Raw genomic sequence first — 22,503 nt, forward strand, 5'->3', positions numbered from 1 at the left:
TCAGGGTGTCCTGCCCATGCCAGATAAGAGTTTAGTAAATATTTGCTGAACAGCTCCCAAATTATTAACATCCTTCCTTAAGTCAGAAGACCAATGCTCTTAATTTACCCAAACTAAATGCAAAATGTAAGAACGTAAGAAATAGGAGCAGGAGTAGGCTTCTCAACCCCTCAAGCCTGCCTCACCATTCAACAAAATCATTGGCTGATCTTCCCCAAGACTTGACTACTATTTTGTGTCATGTCAACATAAATACTCCCTGATCGTTCAAAAATCTATCCACCTCCTCTTTAATTCCTTTCAGTGACCTAGCCTCCATACCTCTGGTGAATTCCAAACACTCACTACCTTCTCAGGTAAGAAATTCCTTTGCAGCTCAGTTTTCAATGAGTGTCCTCATGTTCTGTAACTATGTTCCCTAGTTCAAGGCTCCCCCAGTAGTGAAAGCATCTTCTCAATTGAAGCTGAACAGTGCTTTGTAGTTTCATCATAGCTCTCTTACTGTTATTATGCATGCCTGATTAACTGCTTTCCCAACTAGCCCTGCCATTTCCAACAGTTTGTGCTTGTGTAAATTTCCAGGTCTCTCTGAGCCCTGCACCCTCCGAATTATGTCCTTAGGCAGGATTTTCAAGGTAGTTTCTTTGCCCCTCCAATATGTCCCGTATTGTGCTTGTTGACTGCAGACAGCACTTCTGTCCCTCATTCCACAGCAATAGGTGCTATCTCAGAGAGTTAGTGACAACAGCCCAGGTCTCCAGGCCCAGGGATTGCACACTAGCAGGCAAATATAAGTTTCATAGGCTGGGGAGGGGATGTGAAGCCAAGGGGTGGGGGTGTGGTGTGGGCTGGCCAATGTCGGGATGGGGGTATGTGTGGAGAGGCCACCAAAAGGGAACGTCCATGGGAAGGGGACTACCTTATCAGGTTGAAAGAAACCTGTTGTTGGAGGCGCACATCCCCCTCTCTCTCTCTCACCTCCCCCCATCCTCTGCATACCCTGAGGGCTGACCTTACATGCTCTCCTCCTACCCAGAGCAGCTGAACTCCTCCCACATGATACCACTCCGCCACATAGCAGGATCCTTCAGTCATCATTAATATATCCCATAAATGGCCTCAATTCAGGGAAGGGCAGGCTGGTTAGCTTGCTCATGTTAGCATTCAATCACACAGAGATTGAGGCAGGCAGAAGAGCAGTGAGAAGACCATATTTTATATACCCCTCCCCCTTGCAAAAAACAGCCTGAAAACTTATAGGCAGCAGATGGTAAAATCCTGCACCTTCAGTTTAAATTACCCCACCTCCTGCCTTCGAAAGTGTGCCACTTCATAGATTGCTGAATTAAATGTAATCTGCCACCACTGGTCCATTTCTCCATGTCCTTCTGAAATCTCTTATAATTTTCCTGACAGTTCGCAATGTTTCTGAGTTTCATGTCATCTGCAAGCTTTGAAATTGATCACCATGCACCCAAGTCTAGGCCCTTAATACAGATCCGGAAAAGTCAGGGATTGAACTCTTCCATGTAACTCAACCAACTTCGTACCTCTTTTTTGAAACAAGAATTCAAATTTGGAGGCCAACATATTATGTGGCACTTTTTCAAGCATATTTGGCAGTCCATATTCACCATATCGACCACTTGACCATTTCAACCATCAATTACCAATTGTTAGCATAGCAGCTACATTATTAATTGAAATTCACTTGGACTCAGGATCTCTCATTATCAGTGATGCAGATTCATAGTCTCCTTTTCTGTTCTATGAGTCTAATCTGTCAATTTTGGGTCTTCCCAAACAAGCAGCTGACTTCAGTCTTGGCAATGATCATAGGGTTGTAGGATTGTTACAATGCAGAAGGTGGTCCCATTGTGTCTGCGCTAGCTCTCTGAGCATTTTGACATCATGCCAATCTCTTGCCTTTTCAAAATAATCCTCCATGTTGTTCTGTTTAAAAGCAAACATCCAATGCCTCCGTTGAATTTGCCTCAACTGCACCTCCAGGCATTCCATACTCTAACTACTCGTGTGAGAAGTTTTTCTCATCGTGCATTTGTTTATTTTGCAAAACACTTTAAAAATTTGCCCCTTGATCCTTTTTTATGAGTGGAAACAGTTTCTCTCTATCTATTCCAGAACTGTCATGGTTTTGAAATCTACCAAATTTCCTCTCAATCTTCTCCTCTCCAAGGAAAAAAATCCAAGCCTCTCCAAACCATCTTCATAACTAAAGTTTCTCATTCCTGGAACTATTCTCATCAATCTTTTCTGCATTCTCTCCAGAGTGTTTGCATCCTTCCTAAACTGTGGTGCCTAGAAGTGTACACAATGTTATGGCTGAGGTCTAATATTATACAAGTTAAACATAACCTCCCTGCTCTTGTACTCTATGCCACTATTATTGAAGTCTAGACTATACTAAGGGGTGGCAAAGTGGCTCAGTGGTTAGCACTGCTGCCTCACAGCACCAAGGATGCAGGTTCAATTCCACCCTCAGGTCTGTGTGGAGTTTGCACGTTCTCCCTGTGTCTGTGTGGGTTTCCTTTGGGTGCTCTAGTTTCCTCCCACAGCCCAAAGATGTGCAGGCTGGGTGGATTGGTCATGCTAAATTGCCCATAGTGCTTAGGGGGGTGGGATACTCTGAGAATCAACATGGACTTGTTGGGCTGAAGGGCCTGTTTCCACACTGTTGGGATTTTATGATAATGTGTTTATTAAAAGCTCCCGCTACCTCTCCTGCCACCTTTAATGTCTTGTTTACATGTATACTTGGTCTCTGTGCTCCTACACACTTTCAGAATAATACTGTTTGTTTTATGCTGCTTCCTTCACGTTCTTTGCATCACTTCACTCTTCTCTGCATTGAACTTCACCTGGTGCCTAAACAACCACTGTCCAATTAATCAAGATCTTTTTGAAATTTTCCACTGTCCTCCTCACAATTTACAATTCTCCCAGGTTTTGTGTCATCCACAAACTTTGAAATTGTCCCCAGCACACCAAGATCCAGATCATTTGTGTATATCAGAAAAAGCAAGGACCTCAAAAACAACCCTGAGGGAACTCCACAACAAAACTTGGTTGAGCCTGAAAAAAATCCATTAACCGTTACTCCCTACTTCCTATCATTCAGCCAATTTTATATCCACGTTGCTACTTCCCCTTTTGTTCAACGACCTGTATTTTTCCTGATGTCTTCTGTGCGGTAGCATATCAAATATCATCTGGAAATCTGTGGGAACTCTAGTTTTGTCTGTCCTACTTTGCCCTCTTGAGGGAAAATACTTTGATAATGCACATGAACAACCTTCACCCTCATCAACCCTATCTGTTACCACTTGAAAAAACTCCAGCATGTTTGTTAAACAAATTTCCATTATTGAATCCAGGCTAATTCTGTTGAATCAACCAAGATGTTTCCATGTTACTATTAATTATAATTGTTTCAAGAAATTTCCCCACCACCAAATTTAGAATAACTGATCTGTAATGGCTGGACGTATCTTGACAAAACTTTTTCGAACAAGCATGTGATGTTTGCAATTCTCCAGCCCTCAGGCACCATTCCTCAAACCAGAGAAGGCCAAGAGATTATTGCCAATGCTTCTGCCAATCCCAACCTCACTTCTTTCAATATCCTTGGATGTATTTCAATGCCTTATTAATTTTAAGTACTGACAGCTTATCCAATACCTCCCCTTTATGAATTTTAAACCCTTCTAATGACCAAAATTTTCTCCTCTGTCTCCAAGGACTGGCCTGCCTCATAGGTGAAGACAGATACAAAGTATTTATATAACATGTCAGCCATGTCTCTTGATTCTACGCACAAATCCCCAATCAGTCTTATATTGCCACCCTTTTACTATTGATGTGCTTATAGAAGACTTTAGATTTTGCCTCCAGTCTTTTTTAATAATGTCTCTTTGCTTCTCTTATCAGCTTTTCATTTCTTCCCGAACCTTCTGTGTTCAGCTTTCTTCTCAGTTACATTTAGTACCCGACACCTATCAAACATACACTTTTTTCTTCTTTACCTTAATTTCTATTTCCTTTGTCACCCAGGGAACTCTAGTTTTGTCTGTCTCTACCATGCCCTTTTGAGGGAAAATACTTTGACAATGTCTGAAACATCACTGCTTTGAAAGCAGACCAGCTGCTGTTTGTCCAACCAACCCTTCTTTCCAGTCTGTCCAGCCCAGGTCCAATCTTGCCCCGTTGAAGCCTGCTCTCTGACAGCTTATTGTTCTTACTCTGGATTGACCAATTATTTCTCCACCACCATCCTGAACCTTCCAATCATTGTGTCCCAAATGTTCCCCCACTGTCACTTGATCTACTTGTCCCATCTCATTCTGAAGTTGTGGTCCAGCAGTGCCTCCTTTCTTGTTGGACTGGACACAGACTGCTGTAGGAAATTCTCCTGAACACAATCTAGAAAAACATTCCCTTTGCTGTCCTTCACACCAGTGCTATATACAGGTTGTTAAAGTTCTCTATTATAACTGCTCTATGCTGTTTATAAATACATAGAACATAGAACAGTACAGGCCCTTCGGCCCACGATGTTGTGCCGATCTTTTACCCGAAACCTAAGGTCTATCTAACCTCCACCCCTACGTTATACTATCATCCATATGCCTATCTAATTGCCGCTTAAATGCCCCTAATGAGGCCGACTCCACTACCCTCTCCGGCAATGCATTCCACGTCCCTACCACTCTCTGAGTAAAGAACCTACCTCTGACGTCTCCCCGATATCTACCTCCTTTCACTTTAAAACTATGTCCCCTCATAAAAGCTACCTCCACCCTAGGAAAAAGTCTCTGGCTGTCTACTCTATCTATACCTCCAATCATTTTGTACACCTCGATCAAGTCATCTCTCATCCTTTGTCGTTCTAAAGAGAAAAGCCCTAGCTCTCTCAACCTTTCCTCGTAAGACCTTCCCTCCATTCCAGGCAACATCCTGGTAAATCTCCTCTGCACCTTTTCCAATGCTTCCACATCTTTCCTGTAATGAGGCGACCAGAACTGGACACAATACTCCAGATGTGGCCGAACCAGGGTTTTGTATAGCTGGAGCATAACTTCACGGCTCTTGAACTCAATCCCTCTATTAATGAAAGCTAACACACCATACGCCTTCTTAACAACTCTATCCACCTAGGTGGCAGCTCTCAGGGAACTGTGAACATGAACCCCAAGATCCCTCTGCTCCTCCACACTGCGAAGAATCTTTCCCTTAACCCTGTATTCTGCTTTCAAGTTTGTCCTTCCAAAATGAATCACCTCACGCTTTTCAGGGTTAAACTCCATCTGCCACTTCTCAGCCCAGCTCTGCATTCTATCAATGTCCCTTTGTAACCTAGAACAGCCCTCCGCACTGTCCACAACGTGACCCACCTTCGTATAATCCGCGAACTTGCTAATCCACCCTTCCACACCTTCATCCAAATCATTTACAAAAATCACAAATAGAAGAGGACCCAGAACAGGTCCTTGTGGTACACCATTCGTAACTGAGCACCATGTTGAATATTTTCCGTCCACTACCACCCTTTGCCTTCTAAGGATCAGCCAATTCTGAATCCAATCTGCCACATTTCCCCCTATCCCATGCCTCCTTATCTTCTGCATGAGCCTACCGTGGGGAACTTTATCAAACGCCTTACTTAACTCTATGTATACCACATCCACTGCTCTACCTTCATCCACGTGTTTGGTCACCTCTTCAAAGAATTCAATAAGGTTTGTGAGGCATGATCTATCCCTCACAAATCCATGCTATCACGAATCAAACTGTGCCTTTCCAAATGGTCATAAATCCTGTGTCTCAGAGCCCTTTCCAATAATTTGCCCACCACTGACGTAAGACTAACTGGTCTGTAATTTCCGGGGTTATCCCTGTTCCCTTTTTTGAACAAGGGAATGACGTTTGCCTCTTTCCAATCTTCCGGCACTATACCCGTGGACAGTGAGGACGAAAAGATCATCGGCAAAGGCCCTGCGATCTCGTCCCTCCCTTCCCATAGAATCCTTGGATAAATCCCATCAGGCCCGGGGAACTTATCTATCTTCAACTTCCTCAGAATTCCTAGCACATCTTCTTTACTAACATCAACCTCCTCTAGCCTACCTGCCTGTTTCACAATGTCCTCCTCTACAACTAGGTCCCTCTCAGTTGTGAATACTGAAGAAATGTATTCATTAAGGACCTCTCCTATCTCTTTCGGCTCTGTGCACAAATTCCCTTTACAATCCTTGATCGGCCCTACCCTTTCTCTGGTCATCTCTTGTTCTGCACATACGTGTAAAAAGCCTTGGAGTTTTCCTTGATTCTATCTGCCAAGGTTTTCTCATGCCCCCTTATAGAGTTCTGTAATTTCCCTTACTATTTATTCCTGCGGATCCTTCCCACGAGTTGGTAGTCTATCAATTACACTAAACAATGTAACTGCACATGTTTACTGCTTAGCTCTAGCGATGCCAATTCTGTCCTCTAACCCTCTGAAACAAACACCTTGTCCAGTACAGTGATATTCTCCAAAACCAATAAAATCACCCCTCCTCATCTTTTCTGAATACCTTGTAACCAGGAGTTTTTATCTTCTATATCTGCTCTTCCTTCAAATACAGTCTCTGTCATCATCGTGGTGCTATATTCCCATGTGGTGAATTCCCCAATGTTATATGCATTGAGGCTGTTGTGGTACAGTGGGAGTGGGATTGTTCCTACCTTTGACCCAAACAACCTAGGGTGAAGTCCCACCTGCTTCAGAGGTGTGCCATAACATATCTGAACAGGTTGTCTAAAAAATATCTACTCAGTACTTGCATATACATGCAGTTGAGTTCACTTCATTGCTTTCTCCCTTACTCCGACTTCAGTGCTATCTGTCTTTCCCAGCATGCTGGCAATACTTCTTAATGCTCTCTCCTGGCTCCCACACCTCTGCTTAATTACTTTAAACACTCCCCTATAGCACTTGTTAAACAGCTCTCATTCGGCTTGTACTGGTAGCATATCCCCCACAGTCAGTCCCAGTGTCCCAGGAATCTAAAGCCCTTCTTCCTGCATGTATTCTTTCCAACCACGTATTCAACTGCCTTATCTTTTTATTTCTGTGCTTAATTGCATGTGGCACTGGGAGCAATCAGGAGATTACGATTTTAGAGGTGTTGCTTGGTAATTTTCTACCTCGTAGAGATGAGGCGTGAAGGCTCAGTCAGGGTACTTGAGAGTTACAAGTTAGCCAGGAAGGACCTAAAGAGAGAGCTAAGAAGAGCCAGGAGGGGACATGAGAAGTCTTTAGCAGGTAGGATCAAGGAAAACCCTAAAGCTTTCTATAGGTATGTCAGGAATAACAGAATGACTAGAGTAAGATTAGGGCCAGTCAAGGACAGTAGTGGGAAGTTGTGCGTGGAATCCGAAGAGATAGGAGAGGCGCTAAATGAACATTTTTCGTCAGTATTCACACAGGAAAAAGACAATGTTGTTGAGGAGAATACTGAGATACAGGCTATTAGACTAGATGGGATTGAGGTTCATAAGGAGGAGGTGTTAGCAATTCTGGAAGGTGTGAAAATAGATAAGTCCCCTGGGCTGGATGGGATTTATCCTAGGATTCTCTGGGAAGCTAGAGAGGAGATTGCAGAGCCTTTGGCTTTGATCTTTATGTCGTCATTGTCTTCAGGAATAGTGCCAGAAGACTGGAGACTAGCAAATGTTATCCCCTTGTTCAAGAAGGGGAGTAGAGACAACCCTGGTAATTATAGACCAGTGAGCCTTACTTCGGTTGTGAGTAAAGTGTTGGAAAGGATTATAAGAGATAGGATTTATAATCATCTAGAAAGGAATAATTTGATTAGGGATAGTCAACATGGTTTTATGAAGGGTAGGTCGTGCCTCACAAACCTTATTGAGTTCTTTGAGAAGGTGACCAAACAGGTGGATGAGGGCAAAGCGGTTGATGTGGTGTATATGGATTTCAGTAAAGCGTTTGATAAGGTTCCCCATGGTAGGCTATTGCAGAAAATACGGAGGCATGGGATTGAGGGTGATTTAGCGGTTTGGATCAGAAATTGGCTAGCTGTAAGAAGACAGAGGGTGGTGGTTGATGGGAAATGTTCATCCTGGAGTTCAGTTACTAGTGGTGTACCTCAAGGATCTGTTTTGGGGCCACTGCTGTTTGTCATTTTTATAAATGACCTGGATGAGGGCGTAGAAGGATGGGTTAGTAAATTTGCGGAAGACACCAAAGTCGATGGGGTTGTGGATAGTGCAGAAGGATGTTGCAGGTTACAGAGGGACATAGATAAGCTGCAGAGCTGGGCTGAGGGGTGGCAAATGGAGTTTAGTGCGGAAAAGTGTGAGGTGATTCACTTTGGAAGGAGTAACAGGAATACAGAGTACTGGGCTAATGGTAAGATTCTTGGTAGTGTGGATGAGCAGAGAGATCTTGGTGTCCATGTGCATAGATCACTAAAAGTTGCCACCCAGGTTGATAGCGTTGTTAAGAAGGCGTACGGTGTGTTAGGTTCTATTGGTAGAGGGATTGAGTTTTGGAGCCATGAGGTCATGTTGGAGCTGTATAAAACTCTGGTGCGGCCGCACTTGGAGTATTGCGTACAGTCCTGGTCGCCGCATTATAGGAAGGATGTGGAAGCATTGGAAAGGGTGCAGAGGAGATTTACCAGGATGTTGCCTGGTATGGAGGGAAGGTCTTATGAGGACAGGCTGAGGGACTTGAGGCTGTTTTCGTTAGAGAGAAGAAGGTTAAGTGGTGACTTAATAGAGACATACAAGATGATCAGAGGATGATAGGGTGGACAGTGGGAGCCTTTTTCCTCGGATGGTGATGGCTAGCACGAGGGGACATAGCTTTAAATTGAGGGGTGATAGATATAGGACAGATGTCAGAGGTAGGTTCTTTACTCAGAGAGTAGTAAGGGCGTGGAATGCCCTGCCTGCGAAAGTAGTAGACTCGCCAACTTTAAGGGCATTTAAATGGTCCTTGGATAAACGTATGGATGATAATGGAATAGTTTAGGTTAGATGGGCTTCAGATTGGTTTCACAGGTCGGCGCAACATCGAGGGCCGAAGGGCCTGTACTGCGCTGTAATGTTCTATGTTCTATGTTCTATGTTCTAGCTTCCTAAATTTTAATTGCAGGACCATATCCACCTTCCCAGCAAATTTGTTAGTACCAAGGTTGACTATTACCTCAGACTGTTCACCTTACCCATAAGAATGCCCTGCAGCTGTTCTAAGGCATTCAGCACCAGGAACAGTACAGACAATTCTGGAGTCACAAGACACAGAAATGCCTGTCTGGTCTCCGAAATAAAGAATCCTGGATCTGTATACCCTTCCATTCTTCAGATGCCTCTCCTGTGCATCTGGGTCTCCTGTGGTGCCAGAATTTGGTTGTTGCTGTACGAGTGAGCGGTACCTCTGGCCTCGCACTACCTACCAGTTTTTTGTGGACTGCCTAGCAGTTATCAATTCTCCATCTGCCTGTTTTCCTCTAACTTACAGTGTGCTGACCTCTCTGAATGTGCTATCCGTGGAGGTCCCTGCCTCATAGGTGCATCTCATTCACTCTCGCTGCTACATGAGCTTTGAATCCCAGAGCTCAAGCTAATGCAGCCACATACACATGGGCTGCTCTGTGTCAAGTGAAGTGTCCACGACTTACCACAGGGCGGATATTCTGCTTGGCCGATTGCCATACCTTAAACTTAAAAGTTTGAGTTACTTTACTTACTTTAACCTACTATTAACTATAAAATGGAATTTAATTGAAAGTAGAAATTTCATCCTTACTCACAATTCAGCTCCCTCTCTCCTGCGCCTATAAATTCTTACCGTCCCTGTGCTAATTTAGAAATTTATATCTTCAAATAGGGTCTTACTCTGATGGTCTGAGTGACTTCGTGCATTGAAGAGGAAAACTGTTGGGATTCCTGCTCCTCTTGCTCTCTATGATGTTTGTGTCTGCTTAAGTATGCATAGGATCAGATTTGATTATGGGCACCAGTTCCCTGTTTGTGTTGTTGCTAATGCTTCCTTTTGGAGAATATGCAAGGACCATTTGGGTGAAGTAGCTATGAGGTAACACTGCTGAAGGAAATGTGTCCTCACCTGAAATAATATCCTAGAACAAAGAGACCCCAATGCGAATTTCCATTTGGTGGATTTCAGTTTGATTTTAATCACTATTTATGATGTGTATTTCTTTCAGTTCCTCCTCGATTTGTGGTGCAACCCGCTGACCAGGATGGTATTTATGGGAAATCTGTCATACTGAACTGTTCTGCGGAAGGTTATCCTGTCCCAACAATCGTATGGAAGTACTCCAAAGGTATCATTTTGAACACAGATTCAAAGCTAAACATCCCAATTGTTTAGATGCTGTCAGTGGAAGCATTAACTGTTATGTTTCTGTTATATTAATTTATATTTATGTTTGACAGTAAAATACTAAAGGCAGGACTGGCATGTCCATTGAATTATTTTGTTTCTGAGCCGGATTTGTGGTCAGCCTGAAATAATAGGATGGAAGTCCCCTCCATTGACTTCTTCTGTAAAGTGAGTTTGGGCTGTCTCCAATAATAAAAGCAGAGACCACTAGAGATTCTCAGCAGGACAAGCAACATCTGTGGAGAAAGAGAAACAGAGTTAACATGGCAGGTCCATAACCCTTCATTTGACTCTGGACAATCTCAGTCTTTGTGCTGGCAGCTTGGCCTCAGCAGCAATTTGTCCCCATTTGGCATTGAGTTAACAATGTTATTCAGAAAGCCCACAGCACCGTCAAGTTGGCAATTGAAGAATGGCCACATGTTGCAGGAACTTAAGGCTGAGATTTGTTATTGGGGCGGAGTGCAGGTAGATTTACCTGACATTGTTTTTGCAATGTGATACAAGGATTAAACAGTTTTTGGAATAGATACTCAGGTGGGGAATGAAGATGGAATTGTTTAAGGAAGACCAGCATTCATTTTTTAAATTTATTCATGAGATGTGAGTTTCACTGGCTAGACCAGCATTTATTACCTGCCCCTAGTTGCCCTGGTGAACTGCTGGTGAGCTGTCTTCTTGAACCACTGCAGCCCATTTGGTTTGAGGGTATCCACAATGCTGTTAGGGAGTGAGTTCAAGATTTTGACTCAGTGACAGTGAAGGAATGGCTTGGAGGAGAACCTGCAGGTGGTGGTGTTACCATGTATCTGCTGCCCTTGTCATTCTAGATGGTAGCGGTTGTTGGGTTTGGAAGGTGCTGTCTAAAGACCCATGGTGAATTTCTGCAATGCATCTTGTAGCTGGTACGTGCTGCAGCTACTGAATATGGATGGCAGAGGGAGTGAATATCTGTGGATGAGGTACCAATCAATAGACTGCTTTGTCTTGCATATTGTCAAACTTCTTAAGTGTTTTGGAGATGCACTCATCCAGGAACTGGGGAGTATTCCATCACATTCCTAACTTGTGCCTTGGACAGCTTTGGGAGTCAGGAGGTGAGTTACTCAATGCAGAATTCCTAACCTCTGACCTGCTCTTGTTGCCACAGTATTTATATTGCCAGTCCAGTGCAGTTTCCTGAGAACAGTAAATCCATTACCTCCACCTAGATGTTGATATTGGGGTATTCAATGACGGTAGGTGCCATTGAAAGTTAAGGGGCGATGATTAGATTCTCTCCTGTTAGAGATGGCCATTGCCTGGCATTTGTATGGTATGAATGTTCCTACTTATCAGCCCAAACCTGGATATTGTCTAGGGTGTTGCATTTCAACATGAATTCCATCAGTATGTGAGTAGTTACAAATGGTGCAGAACATTGGACAATCATCAGCAAACACGCCCACATCTGAACTTATGATGGAGGAAAGGTGTGTATGAATGGAAAGATGAAGCAGCAGCAGATTGTTGGGCCCTAAGAAAATGCCCTGAGGAACCTGCTGGAGAATTGTCCTGGAGCTGTAATGACCTCCCACAACCATGACCACCTTCCTTTGTTCATGGTGGAGAGTCTTCTACTTAATTACCATTGTCCCTAATTTTGCTAGTTAGTGCCACACTCGGTCAACTACAGCCTTGATATGAAGAGCAGTCATTATTATCTCACTTATGGAGTATAGCTTATTTATCCATGTTTGGCCTAAGACTGTAATCAGGTTATGAGCTGAGTCGTCCTGGTGGAACCCAAACCTGAGTGTCAGTGAGCCGCTAATTTTTTTAATTATTCATGGGATATGTGTCGCTGGCTCGGCCAGCACATATTGCCCATCCCTAATTCCCCAGAGGGCAGTTAAGAGTCAACCACATCTCAGCCAGACCAGGTAAGGATGGCAGATTTCCTTCCCTAAAGGGCATTAGTGAACCATATGGGTTCTTAACAACATTCAGCAGTGGTTGTGTCATTGCATTGGATTAACTTCTTAGTTCTAGATATTTTATTAATTCTATGGCAGGATTTGAATTCATGTTCCCTGAAAATTAGCCTGAAGTTCTGGATTACTGGTGAAGTGACATTACCATTATGCCACAGCTTCTCCTGAAGCAAGTGCTGCTTGATAGCACAATTGATGACCTCTTCCATCACTTTACTTACAAGTAAGAGCAGCCTAATGGGACAGTAATTGGCTAGGTTGTCCTGCTTTTAGTGTATGGGACTTACTTGAGCAATTTCCACATTGTCAGATAGATACTAGTGTTGTAACTCTCCTGGAACAGCTTGGCTAGAGGTGCAGCAAGTTCTGCAGCACAAGTCTTCAGTATCATTGCCTTAATGTTGTCAGGGCCCATAGCCTTTGCAGCATGCAGTGCTTCCAATCATTTCTTTATATCAAGTGGAGTGAATCAAATTGGATAAAAACCGTCATCTGTCATGCTAAGAGCCTCCAGAGGAAGATGCCAAGATGGATCATTCATTCAGCACTTCTGGCTGAAGCTTCTTGCAAATGCTGCAAAACTTATATTTTGCCCTGATGCTTTTGGCTCCCCCATTGTTGAGGTTGGGGATATTCGTGGAGCTTCCTCATCCTTAAGTTGTTTAGTTACTCGCCATCATTCAGAACTGGATGTAGCAGGTCTGCAGAGCTTAGATTTGATCTTTCAGTTGTGGAATTGTTTAGTCCTGTTCATCACTGCTGCTTATGCTGTTTGGCATTCAAGTTGTCCTGGGTTGTGGCTTGATCAGGTTGACACTTCATTTTTCGGTGTCCCTATTATGGCCTCTGATACTCTTCAGTGAACCACAGCTGATCTACTTATTCGATGGTAATGATAGACTGATGAATATGTCGGGCCATGAGGTTGTAGATTGAATTGCAGTACAATTTGGCTGCTGCTGGTGGCGTCTGGCACCTCATGGAAGCCCAGTCTTGAGTTGCTAGATCTGTTTGGCATCTGACCCATTTAGAGTAACTGTAGTGCTACAAGAACATTGGAGAGCATCCTCAATGTTGAGACAGGACTTTGTTTCCACAAGGTCAGTGCAGGGGTCACTTCTATTGATACTGGCACGAACAATACCTCTATGAAAGTCAGATTGATGACGACGAGATCAAGTTAGTTTTTCCCTCTTGTTGATTCCTTTGCCCTCACCTTTTGCACACCCAGTTAGGCATCTATGCCCTTTAGGACTCGGCAAGTTCAGTCAACACTGATGTAATAAACTCCAAGGTTGTTTGAATTGCATTTTCTTGTGGGTCTTAGTTTTGCCAATTTCTCAACTAAGTAGAACCATTATTTATACTTAAAACTTTAATTCTTAACATTGTCAGTTGCATTCTAAAAGATATGAATCGTGAACTAGATATCCACCCCACATTGTTAGAAGTGATTTAGTATATATTGAAATTATTTCCATTTTCTCCTCTTTGATCCTGTATGATGGCATGTAAAAATGTTTGTTGTTTATTTGACATTTAAAGTTCAGATTGCTGAGTACAGCCAAAGGAGGGGGTTAAGGAAAAGTGACATTTAATTTTGCACCATTCCCTCTGTAGGTGCAGGTGTCCCACAGTTTCAGTCAATTGCCCTGAATGGTCGCATCCAACTACTGGTGAATGGGTCTCTCCTAATTAAACATGTGCTCGAGGAAGACAGTGGGTATTACCTCTGCCAGGTCAGCAACGATGTGGGAGCTGATGTCAGCAAGTCCATGTATCTGACAGTCAAAAGTAAGTAATAAGTTTACTGCCTGCTGTATTAAGGTGAAACTAAGTGTTGGCATGATTTGATTTGATTTATCATTGTCACATGTACCTAGAGACAGTAAAAAGTTTTGTTTTTATGCAGTGCAGGCTGATCATAACACACAAAGATAATAGGGTGATTGAACAGAGGAATACAAAGTTATGGCTGCCAAGAAGGTGTACAAAAAGCAAGCTCAGCATTAGATTTGAAATTGGAGAGGTCCATTCAGAAGTTGACGAACAGCAAGGAAGAAGCTGTTCTTGAAACTGTCAGTATGTGTGCTTAAGCTTTGGTGTTTTCTGCCTGACAGAAGAGGTTGGAAGATATTATAACTGGGATGGGAGGGGTCTTTGATGTCGTTGGCTGCCTTCCAACCCTGGAAGGTCTCTTCAAAAATAATATTGGAGTCAGAGGGAACAAAGGAAGAGTCTTGCTTTGTCCTCAAAACAGAATGATAACCAGTCCAAGTGATGGCAAAGGGCTGGGGTTTGAAATCTACACGCTTTGCTCATTGGTCGCTGAGCAGTGTGCTCTCTCTTATAGACAAGCACTTTCTAATTAATAAAATAAAAAATTAGAAGGTGCATCATGTGGTTCCCTTGTATTGTATTTATGTCACTCTCTCTCCCCCTCTATGTCTCTGCATGTATATGACTCTGTACGTGTTTGTGTGCATATTTTTCCCTGTGTGTGTGTGTGTGTGTGTGTGTGCGCGCGTGCATGCGTGTGTGGGCGCACTCGTGTGTGAGTCTGTTGTTTGTGTGCGCGCGCACACAGTTTCTGAAAGAAACAAACACTGTTGTTGGTTTCTTGATAAAATATTTTACACTGAAATAAGTTGTAAACGAAAATAGCAGCTCCTTCAAACTCCAGATCTCTTGCTGCAGAAGCCTGGGCATAAATCCAGGAGCAAACACCTTTCTTCAAGGGAAAGAAATGAAGTGTGTGCTTTGCAATGGTTTACTATGGTTGGGAGAGGTTGACTGTCAGTACTCAGGGAGATTAAATAGACATCGGTGAATAGGTAAAGGCAGTTGCACTCAAGAAGTGCACTGCTACATATGCACTATATGCAAAGAGAATGAAATGGGAAGTGCTACTTTGGTATGAGATTATCAGATTGTAAGAAAAAGACAGGGAGACCCTGAAATCATGACCCGCAAACTGGACTCAATGTAAAAGTGCCTCTAATGTCATTGGTGATGTCAGCAGACTGTTTATTTGAAAACACAAGCTTTCAGAGCCTCACTCCTTCTTCAGGTGTTAGTCAGAGAGCTGGCATCAGACACAGAATTTATAAGCAAAAAATACATTTGCATCAGTTCCATGACCCTTTGATGTTTTACTTATAAATTCTGTGTCTGATGCCACCTCTCTGACTAACACCTGAAGAAGGAGCGAGGCTCCAACCACTTGTGTTTTCAAATAAACCTGTTGGACCTGGTGTTGTGTGATTTTTGACCTTGTCCACCCCAGTCCAACACTGGCACCTCCACATCAGTAGACTGTTGGTCATGAAGAGTCCACATCTATTTAGGATGTATAACTGCAGTTCCTTCACTTTGTTAGGCTCTCTGTTAAGACTATTGAGCAGGTTAAGAGAAATATTCATACGTAAAAAGTTTGATTTAATTACGTTTGTGAAACTTGATTCTTTATCTCATGCTTTTTGGAGTGATTATCAATTTCCTATTCCTTACTGATGGAAAAACTGATGATTTTTTTATGTGCACTTTTGTCAATTCTAATAGTCAACCACTGGAGATTGAGTACAGGTTTAAGATCATGTTATTCAACTGGTTCAGAGAGAGCATCATTCCAGTAAAACTCTGAAGAATTTAAAACGATTGAATACCTTTATACTATAAAAATCTCATTATCCAAATTCCAATCTCACTTCATACAAACGTAAGAAACAGATTGTCCATTTTAATTCACAGGTTAATATCATAAATGTCTCCTTCACCCAGTCAGTGAACAATTAATCTTATCCTAGATGTGATTGTTTTCCCCAATCCCTACCAGTGTCTGTCATCCCACTTTCCCCTCACCCCAAACACCCTACAATGTTTCTGTAAACATCAACTTCTATTTGTGCAAGATTGCTGACAGATTCCTGCTGACACTAACTTCATAGCATTCATCTTGTAGACGGTTCATTCATTGAAGTCTTCTCACTTTTGCTATAAGGATCTCCATTTAACCCTTACAGTGTAAATTCACCGAACAAAATCAAAACAACGAAGAGCATAAAAAGCCTGATCACACCTCATGCCTTGTTCAGTCTACCACCCCCACCCCCCTGAGTTCTAAAGGACAGAAGATGCCACCCACAGTAATAGGAGAACAAACAATAATAATGTTTATTTGCCATTTACCTCTCTAATAGTTTAATGGCGAGACTTTTCATTTTGAATGAGAAGAATGAACTTCGCTTGTATTTGCCACCTCAGAACGATTTGTTGGTTTTACTGAGGAACTTGGGAGATATACTGAGGCATGAAGGTGTGACCATGAATCATCACAGAGCTACAGTGACTAACAGAAGGACATCATGATTGAGATCATGATTCATAATAGTGGCCTTGTCTTATTAACAGTTTGTTTTGGAGGGGAAGAAAATCACAAGAAATTGAATGGCAGATAGGCAAAGATGGTGACAATGACATAACAATGCCTCCATTTTCTAATATCAGTGACAATGCCTGTGGATATTCTACAATCAGTGAGGTATTTCTGAAAGAGGAGCTGTAGTTGTATATGTAATAATTTGTACAAAGCAAGAAGCCATAAGCAACGGTGAGATAAGTGACCAGTTAATCTGTTTTTAGTGATGCTGGTTGAGGGATAAATATTGGCCAGGGCCTTCTTTTTGTGGATTAACACTTCCAGTTTTAAAAAAGAAACCTCAGAAAGCATAATTCCCTACATGGGAAATTTATGAACCAATATTATTCACAGTAATCTATCCCCAATTTATGGGGCATGAAAAGTACATTTAAACATATCTGACCTTGGTACTGAGAATATGTATATGTACATAAATACGACATTAAAAAAGGATATCTACACAGCCACTGAATAATTTCAGCTATGGCAAAGCATTTTGTTAATGGTTGGAGGATTATTTTAGCAGCAAAGAGAATACTGTCAATAAAAGAGACTTTGTCTGCACATAAGATGATGACGAGAAACATCCCTTATCAAAGCAGAGCAGGGACCTCCCCAGTGAGTTAGGTTCTATTTGAAACTAATGAAAGACCCTGCAGGCTTCAGAGCAGTTATAGCACACTTTGCTTTCCCAGCAAGAGAAGTTCCTTCATGCTGAGTCCCTGTGGCTCATACAGATCAGAAATGCTAAATCAATGTTTACTGTGGAGCTGCAGAGATTTACAGAGGGACTAGGAGGGAGTGGGGAAAATGTAAAATATCACAGAGCTGTAGAGAATGCTATAGTTCAAAATGCAGTTCATAATAAAGATGTAATTTTGCTAACATTTTGCTTGCGAGCTAAGGTGCTGAATGACCGATATCAAAAATTTGTGACAATGGTGTAGAATTGCCTACATTCACGAATGCTAATGGCAAACCCTAGCAGTGTTTTGAACCTCACTTTATACTCACACCAGCTTTCTCTGCTAATCGTAAATAAAGGTAAATTGGTCGTTTGTGTGGTCAACAGTGAGGGGTGATGATGATCTACCAATAGAAGCCACCATCAATACGAAGCAAATAAAAACCGAAAGAACTGCGGGTGCTGTACATCAAGAACAAAAACAAAGTTGCTGGAAAAGCTCAGCAGGTCTGGCATCATCTGTGGAGAAAAATGTCAGAGTTAACGTTCTGAGGAAGCGTCATCGGACCCGAAATATTAACACTGATTTGTTCTTCACAGATGCTGCCAGAACCTGCTAAGCTTTTCCAGCAACTTCTGTTTTTGATCAATATGAAGCAAATGTGTGCATTGCTCATTGTTTGCAATATTTCAATAGCATACAAAATACCATGCCAGTGATAAACTCCCCATTTCAATATTTTTCTCTTCAAAACACTTTGATAAAAGATCATCAAATAGGCTACATAGTGAATTGTAATGTACAATGTTATATATTTCTGTATTATACCAAACAGCCCGTTCTACAAGTAATATGTAAATATTGTATTGTATGTAGTATTTCACTGCACTATTAATCCATGTAACCACTGTCAATTATTGAAAAAAACCCATCTGATTCACTAATATCCTGTAGGGAAGGAAATCTCGTATTGTTACTTGGTCTGGCCTACAGATTCACAATAATGTGGCTGATTCTTAACTGCCCTATAGATAATTAGAAATGGGTAATGAATGCTGGTGTAGCCAGTGATACCCACATCCTATGAATGAATAAGAACAAAACATACAGACAGAAAATGTTCAATTTTTGAGCATTGTTGTTTGCTGCACCTAGTTTCTTACTGTCATGATTTAGGAACATGTTTTGTGACAACAACAACGTCTGCTGTTACATTTTTACAATGGAACATCTGCTGTTCAGTCCTCCTGCCGCTGGTGATGTGGTACTGATTTTCTACCATTTGTCTGTCGTAGTGAACGCAGTAGAAAGATGGATTGTCTGAGATTCCCAAGCTTTCCCTCACCAATGGTTAAGGGTTGTGTCGGCTGGCCAGAAGGGCTGTAAAAACATCAAAGAAATTCTTCCCTCAGCTGCATGTCTCTCCAATTTCCTGCTGAGAAATTTGCACTGACAAATATGCCTTCCTGTTCCGATTTGTATTAAGACTTTTCTTTTAAAAACCAAACAACAGGAATCGGTAGAATCATAGTTGTGACATTCAATTCCAACATCGTTATCCTGTTGTCCACATACAACAGCAATAAAGATTCTTATTGCTTTGCGAAATCTCGAGTTGGTGAAATTGCCAGATAAGTACTTGACCTTCCTTTTTGTGTAAAGCAGGAACTGCTGGAAATTTGAAAAATATAAGTTGCAAAGCGCATCAATGCGGTCACAAACTGCACAGTATCAGCAGAAGTGACCACCACATAGTCCTTGTGGAGATAAATCCCGTCTTCACATTGGGGATACTTTCTGTTGTGTTGTTTTGCATAATTACCATGCTAAATGGGATAGACTTTGAACAGATCTAGCAGCTCGAGAGTGGGCTTTCATGAGGAATGGTGGGCCATCAGTGGTAACAAAATGATATTCAATCTTCGCAATCTGTAAACTCATGGCCTGGAATATCCTCCACTCAACCATTACCATCAAGCTGGCAGATCAACTGTGGTTCAATGAAGAGTGCCAGAGGTCATGCCAGTAGCAGCACCAGGCACACCTAAAAATGAAGTGTCCGCCTGGTAAAAGTACAACACAGGATGACTTGCATGCTAAACAGCAGGAGTGACATACAATAGAAAATGCAAAGCCATCACACAGCCAGTGCATCTGATCTCTTCATTGTCAGTATCCTCAGGGTCACAATTAACCATAAACTGAGTTGGAACAACCATATAAATACTGTGGAGCGAGAACTAGTCAAGTGCTAGGAATTCTGCAGTGAGTAACTAAAATCCTGTCTCCCAAAGCCAATCATCCACAAGGTACAAGTTAGGAGTGTGATGGAATATTCCTCACTTGCCTGGATGGGTGCAGCTCCAACAACACTCAACAAGCTTGACACCATCCAGTACAAAACATTACACTTTGTTGACATCCCACTCACCACCTTCTACATTCACACCCTTTAACATTGGTACACAAGATGTACTGCTGTAACTCAGTGAAGTTCTTTTGATATCACCTTCCAAACAAAGAACAAATAAGAGAACAAAGAACAATACAACAGAGGAACAAACCCCATGGCCCTCCAAGCCGACACTGCCACATTTTACCCTTCCATACTAAAACTGTTTTCACTTACAGGAGCTGTATCCCTCTATTCCCTTCCTACCCATGTATTTGTCCAGGTGCTTCTTGAAAGCTGCTATTGTGTCTGCTTCCACCATTTCCTCTGGCAATGCATTCCAGGCACTCACCACCCTTTGTGTGAAAAACTTGCCTCATACATCTCTTTTAAATTTACTACCTCCCACCGTGAGCCTGTGTCCCCTAGTAATTGACCCCTCTACCCTGGGAAAAAGCCTCAAATGTCCCACTATATCCATGCCATTCACAATCTTATAAACATCTATCAGGTTGCCCCTCAACCTCTTGCATTCAGTGAAAACAAACCTTGTCTATCCAACCTTTCTTCATAGCTAAAATCCCCCATACCAGGTAACATCCTGGTAAACCGTTTCTGTACCCTCTCCAAAGTATCCACATCCTTCTGATAGTGTGGTGACCAGAACTGTATACAATATTCCAAGTGCGGCCTAACTAAAGTTCTGTAAAGCTGCAGCATAACTTGTCTATCCTCATAGTCAGTGCCAGCTCCAATGAAAGTTAGCATGCCATAAGCGTTTTTTACTACCTTATCTAACTGCACTGCTGCCTTCAGTGATCTGTGGACCTGCGTATCCCTCTGCATATCAATACTCCCAAGGGTTCAGACATTCAATGTATAATTTCCGCCTGTACTGACCTTCCAAAATGCATCACCTCACATTTGTCTGGATTAAATTGCATCTGCCATTTTTCTGCCCATGTCTCTAATTGATTGATATAATGTTGTGTCCTCTGACAATCCTCCTCAAAGTCCACAACTCCACCAATCTTTGTATTGTCCACAAAGTTGCTAATTAGATCATGTATGTGTTCCTCCAAATCCTTTATGTAGACATGAACAGCAGAGGTCCCAGCACTGATCCCTGTGAAACACCACTAGTCACAACCCTCCATTCCGAAAAGCATCCCTCCACTGCCACCCTCTGTCTCCAATGACTAAGTCTGTGACCTCTACCATTTAGAACGAGACGGAAAGCAGACGCATGGGAACCCCATGACCTGCAAGTTCCCCTCCCATACATACGCACCATCCTGACTTGGAAATATATCACCTTTCCTTCAGTGTCACTGGGTCAAAGTCCTGTAACTCTCTCCCTAACAACACTGCGGGTGTACCTTCAACCCAAAGACTGTAGATATTGATGAAGGCAGCCTGACACTACCATATCAAGGGCAATTGAGTATGAGCAATAAACGCTGGCCTTGTCGATGACACGGACATCCCAGGAATGAATGAAATGTTCATTTGAAGCAACATTCAATGACCATTGCTTTAGTAGATATTTGTCAATATGGGAAAAGGCCAAGTCCAGTTTTGAATGCCCTGTGAATTTTCAATTTATTTGGAGGAAGATTGAGATGTGGGATTAGGCGGATAGGTCTTTCAAGGAACCAACACAAGAACATGTATTAAATGGCCTCATTTGGTGATTTATCATTCTGTTTGATTTCTAACCATTGTTATTCTAACCATTCTAACTATTACTCATTATGAGCTGACTGCCTGGGTTACAAAAGCCAGGAAAATTAGTCTCCAAATATACATCAAAACTTGCCAGATGATATTATGTCAGCCCATGTTGTCATCAGAAGTACTTGATTACTGTTTTCTAACAAACTCTGTGTGACTACATCTGTCTGGAAATGATTGGGTAAATTCATTTTGAGTGCTTGAACACAAGAGTAGACTATTCAGCCTCTGTAGCCTGTTCCACCTTAACTTAGATATGGCTGATCCACAACTGAACTTTCATTACCTGCCTTACCTTCACATTCTTACAAAAAAAACAAGCTCAGTTTTGTCTTTTTCTGCAATTTCTGATTCCCCCAGAGAGAGCCAGTTTGAAAGTCTTTATAACTTCAATGTCCTATTCTGCCTTGTACTTTAACAGCCATTTTCTCACGCACCGTAAAACATTGCCCCCCTCCCCCTGCCCCCCTGCATCACATCTTTATTTATTCAAATGTTCTGATGTGTTCAAGAATAGAGCTTCTTTTCTCAGCAAGACTCATTTTTTACAGTACACCTCTCCACTGGGAGCCTATGATCAATGAATTTGTTACTCCATCTCATGATCTTAAGTATTTCTCCAATTATGCTTCCTTGTTGGATTTTGGAAGAATGCATAATTGTAGCCAAGGTGTAGGATGAGTATTGAGCTACTGTCTTTGGAAGTTGCCTCACATGTGTTTTTAGGTGAGGCAACTTTCAGTCAGCTGGTTGTAGGAATCGAAGATAACACAGTGTGGAGCTAGAGGGACACAGCAGGCCAGGCAGCATCAGAGGAACAGGAAAGCCAACGTTTCGGATCGGGACCCTTCTTCAGAAGAAGGGTC

General features: G+C 42.2%; 1 protein-coding gene across 1 annotated transcript in view; it reads left to right on the forward strand.

The window, feature by feature from the left end:
• Positions 1-22,503, forward strand: part of LOC109910887 (Down syndrome cell adhesion molecule-like) — a 490,591-nt gene that overhangs the window by 299,966 nt on the left and 168,122 nt on the right. The window contains exons 10-11 of the mRNA XM_048603034.1: positions 10,254-10,373; positions 14,026-14,199. Of these exons, the coding sequence (XP_048458991.1) occupies positions 10,254-10,373; positions 14,026-14,199 (294 nt within the window). The remainder of the gene's footprint in view (positions 1-10,253; positions 10,374-14,025; positions 14,200-22,503) is intronic.

This window comes from Rhincodon typus, chromosome 11 (genome assembly GCF_021869965.1).
Source record: "Rhincodon typus isolate 14 chromosome 11, sRhiTyp1.1, whole genome shotgun sequence".
Lineage (NCBI taxonomy): Eukaryota > Metazoa > Chordata > Chondrichthyes > Orectolobiformes > Rhincodontidae > Rhincodon > Rhincodon typus.